At 41.3% G+C, this 11,645-nt stretch overlaps 1 protein-coding gene across 1 annotated transcript in view; it reads left to right on the forward strand.

Annotated features, from left to right (window-relative positions):
• The window catches only part of ERBB4 (erb-b2 receptor tyrosine kinase 4), a 530,390-nt gene that overhangs the window by 445,383 nt on the left and 73,362 nt on the right, over positions 1-11,645 (forward strand). Inside the window, exon 25 of the mRNA XM_017747097.1 lies at positions 1-28. This exon is cut by the window's left edge and continues 20 nt beyond it. Within this exon, the coding sequence (XP_017602586.1) occupies positions 1-28 (28 nt within the window). The remainder of the gene's footprint in view (positions 29-11,645) is intronic.

The following is an 11,645-nucleotide window of genomic DNA, read 5'->3' on the forward strand; positions in this document are numbered from 1 at the left end:
GCTGAGCTGGTGTGTCCAAATAGCTAAGGTATGTAGTTCATGTTGGGGTTTTTTAATCATTTCTTATCATTTTCATAACTGGCTTTAAAACATGACTTTGGTTTTTGTTTGCATTGGGTTTTTTTCAGGCCTGTTTTTGTTTTCAAGAAGGTTGGGTAGTTCTTGAAATACACGCTATTTTGGCTGCTTACAGTGTTATAGATGACTTGTCAATATGTGAACCAAAGTGTTTTTCTTGACTGTCTTTCCAACTCAGCATTAATGAGGGATGGGGGTTGTTTTCAGAGGTGTGAGTGAAGGAAGAAGCCCCTGTGTGAAATCTGGGACTGGACACAGGGTGATTTTTCAGCCTGTTCTGGTGTTCACTGTTCATATATACTGATTTTCAGCCCTTCTGGATCTGCATTGGCAGTTAAATTCTGATATGCCATCAATTGTCTGCCCCCACGCTGCCAAGAAGATAAACATCTCCTTCATGTCACTCCTTGGGTGGTTGATCCCGCTGTGTTTGGGTCACAAACTATCCTTGGCACAATGTTTTACAGCTGGTTTTAGGTATGTTTAGGTATTCAGTGTTGTACTAAGAACAAGTACTCAGTGCTAAGAAAACCGGTTGCAAAGAATAACAAGATCTGACAGTGTAGAAGGCCATAAGTTATCCATTTTAAAGGCTCTTTTGAACAACTAGGTTTGTTTACAATGAGGTTACTACAAGTGACAATCTGGAGACTGCTTTTTGCATTGAGTTATTTGGAAGTTGTTTAAAGTTTTAGATTATTTTGATGAAAATGCTTGTTATAAATATGTGCCACAGACTGCTATCTTACATTAAATCTGCAGCCTTAACTGAATTTCCTACAACATCTTTTACAAACTATTACTTCAAGTTGTAATGTTACTCTTTTAGCACTGAAGAGAAACCTGGAGATTCAGCAATTGTTTTGCTGGACCAAACATCAAGTAAACATTTGCCTCTTTTAAAAACTTAAATACAAAAAATGTTCTTACAAAAGTAAGAAAATGTAGAAATTCAGCTAGCCCTGCATTGTTCTTCAAGAAGAGCAGAAGTTTGAGAAGCATCATGAATAGGGACTGTTTTCTTTCCAGAATCAGATCTGTTGTTAAACCTTCCTGAAGGAGGGAGTAGATGAAGCAGCCGTAGTGCTGAGTAGAGGGGCTGGTCCATAGAAGAGGTGGGGAGAATGCAAACTCCACAATCTGACATTGCAGCATTTTGTCGATGTGTTAATACCTTGTGCTGTGGTGGTAAAGCAGCCAGAGTTTCTGGGGAGTACTGGAACACACCGGTGGGATTTGCCTGTATGGAGATGTGCAAAGGTTTATTTAGGGCTGATACCGGACCAGGGAAGGTGGAGAGAAAATCCATATTCCTGTTTGAGTCCTTTTTCTCAACACATCCTCCTTCCCATCTGTTCTCCACTCTTTTGATTGATAGTGGCTGTTATCATTTAATGCAAAACATTTACACAGTGGCATCCGTGCAGAGGTAACCCTCCATCATTTTCGCTTTGTGTGTGTGTATGGCCCTTGACTCCTTAGACCAATGGCTGTGCTGGCTTTGCTGTGGACCCTGTAGTGGAGCAGACAGCCTGATCCACATCTTACAGAGCTGACAGATCAATGGGAGGGCCTGTGGAAGGCGGGTCATGGCTTTCCCACAGTGATTCTTACCGAAGTGAAGCAGCTTCTAAACTGATGGCCATTATAAATGGTTTCAGCTTAATGCAGGGTTTGGATTTATGGACATGCCCTGGAAAATTGTTGCCTGCTGCTTTTCTGTGATGTGGGAGGAGAAGATGAGGTATCACAGATACGTGAGATCTGATGTGGTAACCAAGCAGTGCAAAGAAGTGAGCTCCTGCATGTAATAACAACTGATAAGGCATCAGGAAGAGAAAGGGAGTTCCTTTATAATAAAAGGTGGCCTATTATTGAGACAGTTTAGTGAAGTTCAGCTAGTTTATTGAAAATTAATTAAATTTTTCTTCTTCTGCATCACAATAATCGTGTCAATTGGCGTTAGAGGGTGTACACAAAAAATTGTTTCAGAGATGGTAAGAAGAAAAATCTTTGAGATTACCAGACAGGGAATCCCCGTGTCCCAGAAAGTGGAATAAAAGTAATACTCGTTTTCAATTAATCTGTCACATTTGACAGTGTCTAGGAATCAGTCTGCTGCCTGCAAACAGGAAAGGTTCAGTTTGCCTTGAAATAGACTGATCTCCAGAGGAATGAGTGCAGAAGGCAGCAACAGGCACAAATTTGCATTCACTGCAGGAAAGGTCTATGTGTGTATCCCATATTCACAGTGTATCCACTGTGCCTGTGTTTTAGGTGCTGCTGTATGCTTGAGAATGTCTCTCCACGTGTTGCTTTCCTAGGCTATGGGGAACGATTCGTTGTGTCTTTCTGAAAGGCACCAAAAGCATGATTAGCAGAGTAGTAGGAGACAAAAATTGTCAGTGACTTCCCAATCCTGTTCTCTGCTCCCTGAAGCAGCTCCTGGTACCTTTTGCTAGATGCACTGCTCTATCTTCACCTTCCCTGTTTTTATGGAGAGGATTTTCCCCAACAAGAAGAGGACTGAAGGCACTGGAAATGCCTCAGATGTGAAGTTCAGGCTGATTTTTACGAATTGTTTAAAATCAAGTTGCTGCTGCAACACAGTCCCTCCCTAACTGCGCTTTTCTCCATCTGCCAGTGTGCAGGCACTTATTTATCGAAGTCATTGCTTCAGAGTTCACTTGTTCTGCCAGGCTGTTCATTTCCATATGTCTCTACTTCTGTACAACTAGATGCAAAACTAGTTAGGCACTATGCCTGGTTGCCAACCCACATATGGCTCTGGAGATAGCTTCTGAAGGTTGATGACAGGGCAGTTTTAAAGTATTATCTACTGCCAATTGGAAAAAGCTTAGGTGCTTTTTCTCTTTGCTTATACAGATTGTGTTGAATTTATTCTGATGTTACATCATTGTAGGGTAATTGTGTTCTCCTTCCAGAAGCTTTAGCTTCTTATTTTATGGATGAAAGCTATAAAAATAGAGTAGCCCCCAAGCATTCTGCATAAAACATGGTTGTTAGACAGCAGCTGTGTCTAAGGGGGCTCTTCCCTTCTGCTTTCCAGACACACAAGGCATCTCCTGGTGTCTCACTTAGATGGGGACTGTCTTGCTTGGAAATGAATGTTTAACCTTTTAGCTCTGAGATCAGCACAGCAATTTTTTGTGGAGTTTGCTGTCCAGTAAAGCAGTGAACTGTGCTCATGTATCAAAATACTTTGTCGTGGGAGCAAGAGTGTCCACCTTGGTGACCTCAGGGTATGGAAGGATGGAATAATACTTCATGAACACCCATAGTATTGGCTACTGGAGAAATTGATTGAAACTCAAAATCTGTAAGGATGGCACAAGCCTGGAAATGAATTCTCAGTAGGTGAATCACATCCTTCTCAGCCAGGGTGTGACAGGTACACATAAGTCAGGAAGATTCCACAAACAAACAGAAAAAAAGTGCTGTGTGCATTGATATTTCAATGTGTTTGATGCAGTTTCTCTCAGCAAGGGCTGTCCCAACACACCCACACACACAACTTGGAGGTGTGAGGATGAGGACATTCTTATGGAAATGCCTTCAAGAAGGGAAGACGCATCTGCAGGGTTTTAGTCAGGAAAAGTTGGTTACATTCTGCCACTGGGTGAGGTTACCTAAGGGACCTGTATTTTAGGCTGTATCCTCTCTCTGTTACTCTAGTGGAAAATAAGCTGGAGTTCTGTTGTAATTATGATAGTGGGCCTTTGTGCTGTGCTTAACTCTGTCTCTCTCAGGGCCTTACAGAAATGCTGACTTCAACATAGGCCTGGGCAGTCCCATCTCCTCTTTTACTGGGTTTTTTTTCTGCTACAATTACGGTTTCATTCTGCTGCTGTTAATTTGCGTTACATCTGCACTCCTTTTGCTGAGCAGTGTTCAAGAGCAGAGGAACTTTTCCTGCCCCAAAGAAGGCAGAGGAAGCAAACTTCCTAACATGAGGCAGCTTGCCTATGATCACCTAGTCTGTGGAGGAGAGCTCAGCTCTCCTGGGCCTTAGCTGGGGCCCCATACTGTTCTGCCCTGTATCCCCCAGGGGCTGCCAGACGTGTTTTTTGTGTTCTGAACTATAATAATTCTTTTATAACCCTTTAGAATGCTAACAAGGTAAAGCATAAGTTACAATGGAATGTCGTGGAAAGAAAATCAAGTACTGCAGGGGATTACTTTTTATACCTTTTCAATATAAAATAATTCTCAAATTGCCTTAACTAAAGCCCTGCACAGCATCGGTTATCCAGGTATGCAGGAAAACAATGTTTGAAAACACTCTAGGAAGGAAAAAGAGAGAGGAACTTGGGGATCAAATTTTAATGAAGCAGTTGCACGTTTTCAAGTCTGCTGAGTGTTATTCCAGCACACTTGGAGTCATTGCTGTCTCTAAGGTTTCCCTTCCAGAGGTACAGAGCTGCAGCTGGAAGCCTCCAGGAGCCACCAAGCTAAAGGCTCTTGCAAAGCCTCCTTGCTGCTTCTTTCTGCCACCCCATTACCTGTCCTGTGTAGCTGGTGTGCATCCCAGGGCTCTGTGCCCTCCTGCAGTTCTCTTGGCCAAGGAGGGCTTGTCCTGAAGGGGCCTCTCTCCATGCCAGGCTTTCTGGGAAGGTGTATTTATTACTGCACTTCTCAGCTGGGTGTAAACTCACAGGCTGTGCGAAGTTCAAAGGATTGATGTTGATTTTTGCAGCTGAGAAGCTGATCCAGGAGCATCCTAAATCCAGTGGGTTTGGGCCTGCACTCCTCAGGTCAGGAGAGAGGGAAGCTCTGAGCAGGGAGGGCAAGGGGGCAAGTGAGGTTGCACTGTGAGGTGAGGAGCCTTTCTTCATCCAGACTTGATGGATTAGGAGCAACTTGTTAGAGACAGCTTTTGTTACTCTGCTCCAGATGGGATGAGAGAAAAGCTGTGTGAAACAAGAGGAATTGGGGGTAACTGGACAGGTTGGGAAGAGGTGGAGGACAGTGGCTGTGGTTAAAGGTCTTTCTTTTTCATTAAAGAAGCCTACCCTACAGCTCAGTGGCTATTCCATCCTGGAGTGAGCAAAGGAGCTTAATGACAGTCATCTATCAGCTGTCTGCATTTTAAGCTTCAAGATGTCACTCTTCCCAGAGCTCCTTGCTATGACAAGGCTAATTGTACAATCCTAATGCCATTCCAGCCCCTCCTGATGTGCTGATACTGGCCAGGACCAGGGCCAAGGGCTGGGATAATTATCGCTGCAAGCAGGTCCATTAGCATAAATGTAGTTTGCTAATGGGGCTGTTCCATGAGGAAGTGCAGTGTACAGAAGAGTAGGATCTAAACCAAGGGCTATGAAATTAAAACCATATTGAAACAAGGCTTTAATTTTGTGGAGGAGCAGAATCAAAATATATAGGGGAAAGTGTCATTTTCCTCTCTTGAATCCCTCTACAATTTCCTTTTCCTATTCCTATTCGTCATGACTATTTTTCTCACTCAGCTGGAAAGCTTGGATATTCACAGATGGAAAGGAAGGATCCTTTTCTGGTATCATTGGAGAGCTCTCATTCTCAGAAAACATTACACCATCAAGTCTCAGAGGGGCATTACCCAACCTTGCCCATACCCAGGGACTTTTTGGTACCCTGCTGAGTGGCTCCCAAAAGTTCATAAAAACTTGAGAAGCCCATGCAGCAAAATTCAAGTGGATCTTGCAGAGTTATTCATCCCAGCTTTTAATTTCTAAGTGGTGGAAGGGTTCAGATTTCTTTCTTGCTGTGATGAACTGGGCTGTCTTGGGCTTATGTGAGACAATGAGGAAGTTTCTTTTGATCCTCTCAAATATCTTTTTTTTTTCCATGCAAGGCAGGGCAGTAAGTAAATGTTAGAACTTTGGTCTTCACGTCTGATCTGCCATGCTCAGATTGATGTGGGCACCTTGAGTGCAGCTATTGCAAGTAGGCTGAGACAGAGCATCAGAGCCTGGTGCCCTTGCCTTGGCTGTGGTTGGAAATAATTCTCCGAATAAATCAGAGAATTGATCCTATTAAAAACAATTGCAGCATCTGTGTACTTGTGTGTTTCCTTGACGGGCACAGTATTTCATGTTTTTCTGCATAACTCTGTGCATATTTACAGAGAATTCTGCACAGTTTTCTTCCCCTTTGTCCACCAGTCATTTCTTCTGCAGTATCGAACTGGTCTAGTAACTTTTCTACCAAACCCAGTAGTCCACAGAGGTTTCCTATATGGAAAGGATTAAAATGAAGGCAAGCACGAGAAAATTAATCAACTTAAAAGCTGAACAAGTTCTCATTTCCCTTTCTCCTTTCATATCAGCCAGACTGTTCACTCACTAAATTCCCAGTCTTTCTTTTGCTGTAATTTTCTTTTACTTTCTTTACTTCTGGTTTTCCCCTACTTTCACAGTGCTTTGTGTCAGCGCCTCTTTCCTGCTTTTTCTCCAGTGTCACCATTTCTCCTTCCCTCTCATTCCCTGGCTGCTTGGCTCCGTTTCAGTGGTACCTGCTCCATGCTCTGAAGGAGCACAGAAGCATCGTCCCTGCCACCCATCAGAGTTCTTATGTTGTCTTGTCTCACTCCAGGGTTTGGAAAGGACTCAGTTCCTTCATTTGTCTCATAGTCATAAATAATAAAGCGCGGGGTTTTGAAGGTTTAATGCCAGCTAACTGATGGCTGCATGAACCCCATGTGCCATTCTAGTTTGTGGGGGATGGATATTGGAGGCTGGAAGATTGCATCAGAACCACAGGAACAAAAATGTAAGATTGCCATATATGAAAATTATAAATAAAAATTATAGAGGTACCTTACCCCCACCTTTGTGCTCTGACCTCTGATTCTCTAAGGCTGTTTTGCATGTGCTGATAACCTCAGTGTGATAGTATTTGAGTTCTTTATGGCCTCCAGTGTGTGTATGTGTTTGTCATTAGCTCCAGAGCTGGGGGGAATGGCTCAGCCTTGGAAGGGTGACTCCCTCTCTCCATGACAATGTGGTGAAGACAAGTGTAGGCAAACCTTGAAGCTCTCCGACAGCTCAGTTTGCAGGGGGATGCATGTGAAGGGTGTGGGTGATGGCAAGGGCACAAATGGAGTCTGGGACAAAGCAGGTATTGGAGGACTAAGGTGAGGTCAGAACCACTAACCCAGGCATGGCTGGATTTTACCCCTGCGCAGTGTGGCACATCCTGGAAGCGAGCTGGGCCCTTTGTGCTGCCCAAGGTCCTGGGAGCAGGGATGGGTTTATAGTGGGTTATAATCCTACTTTCTCCAGTCTTAATTTGACTCCTGGATTATCTAAGTTCTCTCTTCCCTTCTCCCTAAAAATCCAGTGTTCCCAAAAGCGTGGTTCATGATTGTTAGGGAAAAAAATCAAAGCAGAATTTCCAGTCATTTACAAATCACATCAGCCCTTGTGGAGGCACAGAAATGAGCGATGTATTGCACAGAGATAGAAAATTTATTGTTTTGTTAAATGAAAGGTGCACTTAGCCCTGACATTTATGGGGTTTCTGATATTAGAGACCTGACAGCCCCGGGCTACAGAAGCTCTGGAGGCTTTGCCTTGATGCCCCAGTGTTCTCATCAAGCACACTGAGCTGCATTTGGGGACATGGAACACACTCAACATTAGATTTTCCCTAACAGTCCCCAACAGACTGGCTTGGGAAAGCATTATTGAAAACCATTCTTAAATCAAATTCAAGATATTATAGGAGCCCCTACTAGGGTCTGTCAGGATTTCCATTATAAGCACATATTTTTCAGGTTTATAACTCAACCATAAAACTGTGCAGGACTGTGACTTAGCATAAAATGTCTCAGCCCAAAGCTTTTATTATTATTCCAGAAATATATGTATTTCGCTGTTTTTTAAGTTGCAGAAGTTCAGAAACAAAAGCTGGATTATTTTCTCTATATACCCATAAATTAAAATGCATTTTCCCTCGTGAGTACCTTTCTCTCAACATTGTATTTTATAACAAAACTTATGCTGCTTGGATAGCTACAATAAAAAACAAGGGCCAAGGAACAAGGAATACACACACACACACACACACACACACACACATATATATATATATAAATAAAGAGTGTTATATAACAATAATAATTATTATGATAGTTATTATATATGATATGTGTTAGTCTATACAATAGGTATTATTGTATAATACTAATATAGTATGTATTATTTTATATATATAGTCCATGGGCCAGAATAAAATCCTCGCTGCTTCTGTTTTTATTTACTGTGTGTTAGCAGAGGGGATCGTATTCCACACTCCTGCAACACATTAATATCTTCTGATTAGAGGGGAAATAAAACTGGGTTATGTGTCCCATGGAAAATAACCAAGCATTAAAAGAATGCATTACCCTGAACTGAAACAGTTCTGAGCAGTTCTGAGTTTTCCAAACAAAGATTTTGTTTTGAGACCTTTGAAAAGTAGTTGGATTTGTATGAACTTTTTTTAAAATTAATGCTTAAAATTGTTTTGAAAGAAAAATTACAGCTGTCTTTCAGAACCATTTTTGAGCTATTTTTTCCAATACGATTTTTTGTCAGGTTGTTTCATATGAGTAAACCAAGTCAGTTTTAGAGAAGGCAACTTTATTTTCCAAAATTTAGGGTTAATCTCCTAGCCTTTGAACATTTTTTTATTTCCACAAGGCATAGATGTTATTTCTATACACAAGACAAATAGAGAATTCGGTGTTTCTGGATTGTAGAGTGGCTCTTTCTTCAGTGACTTTGTAGGGTTTTTTTGGTGGTGTTTTTTGTTTGTTTGGGGTTTTTTGTTTGGTTTGGGTTTTTTGTTTGTTTGTTTTTCACATTTTTGGACTTAAATACAAACTTTGTAATCTCACATAGAGGTAAGTATAAGTCTAAGTACACCATCCAGGTCACTTTTGTTGTAGACGAGGTGTGTTGTCATCACTATATAAAGCTCTTACCTCCTCTAGATAACAGTGAAAAGCATCCACTTATACCCAAAAAGTGAAGTCAAATTGTAAAAGGTGCAGGGGGTATGTGAGGTTCATCAGAAGAGAGTTTAAATGCTTGGTTATATTTAGTTGAGCTAAATGCAGTTTTGTATGCTGAGTGTTGGCTATAAATTTAGCAGGTTAAATACCCAAGAGGAAAACAAGTGTGTAAGGTAAAAAACAGCAGTGGCATGAGAATGAATGAGTCTTAACTGGCTATGAATAAATTTAGAGTGGAAATTAGAAGAAGGTTATTAGCCACTGTAAGTGGTAAGGTTCTCAAACCCAGTAGAAATAATGCAAGGTAATTAATGACTTTTAAGATGGAGCTTGATAAGTTTATGAGGCAAGTGTGGGCAGAATGGCACAGTTGCTTTCAAGGGGCACAGTTTGATGGCACAGTTGCTTTTAGTTCCCTGTTTTAAAGCTGCGTAGTGACAGGACAAGAATGAAAGAACGTGTACCCCACTCTTTGCTCAGAGACAGCCCAGGTCTGAAATTTGGAGCCTCAGGAGATAGAGATCAAGCGGTGGTTTGCATTTTGGATTGTTTCTTGTTTTTCTGTTTCTTACTTGCTCACCTTACTCCTTCTTAATCCAAATTAAATCAGATTCTCATTCCATTAGCTGAACTGAATAATGCATCACTCAGTTTTCATTGAAATCAGCCAGACTATTCATGCAATGATGATGCTCTTCTTGTGAGTAAACACATCAGAATCAATCTTGTTCAGCAGGCTTCGCCCTAAGAAAAAAAATGAAGCTTTCACTTCATCTCTTTTTTTTTCCCTTGCCTTTGCCTAGGGCTTGCTATCAGTAATTCATAAGTATGTGTACAGTAGGTGGAAAAAACACATAATGGAATTATTTAATGAAGACTATTACGTTTAAACATAAGGGTTCTAGTTTGTGTTGGAGACTAATGACTCAAAACACTCTGCAAAACTAACAGTTCAGAGTAAAGATGAAGTAACAGTCTCCGATTTTGGCTACATTTAAAAACACATCATTATAGTTCAGAGCTCACCCACCTGGACAATATTTTAGTGAAGAAGGAATTTATTCTATGTTTTCCCAGTCTTTTCCTATCTATCTTGCCTTCCAACTCTCATTGTTTCTGCTGAGATATTCAGACCTAGACATCTTTTTGGATTACCAGTATTAACAGGATAATGTCTCATTTTGTCTGTCACCATTGTTGCATCCCTCCCATTAGTTATGAATTCTTTTCTACTCTGCTTCGTACAAGTACAGCTTGTTACCTCCTTCTCTGTAATCTTTCCAATTTCGCTCTTACTTGACTTTCTTTCCCATACACTGTTCTGTCTTTCTGAGACTAAAATCTTAATAATGGTGTTATGCTCTGTACAGTTCTGTGTATCTTGAAATATAAGACTAAGACTAATAATAAATCTTTCTACAGCTCATTTTTAAACCACGAATGTCAGAAAGAAAGGAAGTTTATTCATAGAAATGGTAGGAAAACTTTGTTTTGACAGCTCTATATTGGGACTGTGTTGTGGGCTTTTTTTGCATTGCCTCCCAACTGGGATAAGAATAGACTTAATTTGTGGCATTTTATTTTGTTCATACAAAACAAAAGGTGAAGGTGTTTGGGTTTGGTTTAGAACTTGCTTCTTTGAGGACCATGGCAGAGCTAAGTGGTGGTCAGCCAGGGTATGGCGGTTTGACGCTGGTTAGGTGCCAAGCACCACAAAAAACTGTTCACTTACTTGTCTCTGCTATAGCTGAGCAGAGGAGGGGAACTAAAACTTCACTTTCATGAGGTGAAATAAGCATTATTGAGGAAAAAGGAAAACTCCAAGGCAAAACACATCCAAACTTAAACAGTATAAAGAAGATTTATTACTAACAGAATTAAAAATAAAAAGAGTAATGAGAAACCAAAGCAAACTTTCAAAACACCTTTTTCTTCCAGTCTCTCCCTCTTTCTATCAACTGTGCAAGGGAACAAAACATGGGGTTTTGGTCAGTATTTAATTTCTTAGGAGTTTTCTTTATGTTTAAGGAAAAGAGTTTCTTCTGCTGTGCCATGGAAAGATACTTCTCTGCTAACTTCTCCAGCATAATTTCAAACTCCACAAACAAAATCCACCCGAATCTGCTGCAGTGAAAAATCAGTCCCACGAATCTCTCCATTTTCCCACAACTGCCAGCATGGGTCATAATAGTTCATGGGGTTTAGTCTTTTAAGGACGAGCTGTTCTAGCCTGGAAGCAAAGGCTCTCTTCTTCAATCTTTAAAAGCGTCTCAGCATCTATGCGCTCTGGTGTGAGCACTCCTTTTCACGGGCTGCGCGTGGATCTCTGCACCCCCCATTGTTGCAGTGGGGATACTGCAACACGCATATATCAAACCAGGAATCCCGTGGAAAGGAAATATATATGGACGGACAGATTCTTGATAGCTGTTTCAGAGATGTTTATTTCTCCAGCCGCATGGCCGGAGCTCTGCCGAGGAACTGTTCCAGTCACGGGACCAAGGGTCCTTCTGCCCGCGCAGGGAACACAAACCAACCAATGGGAATGAGGCTGAGCAGGGGCAGGGAA

The sequence above is a fragment of the Corvus brachyrhynchos genome, unplaced genomic scaffold, assembly GCF_000691975.1.
Source record: "Corvus brachyrhynchos isolate BGI_N302 unplaced genomic scaffold, ASM69197v1 scaffold671, whole genome shotgun sequence".
NCBI lineage: Eukaryota > Metazoa > Chordata > Aves > Passeriformes > Corvidae > Corvus > Corvus brachyrhynchos.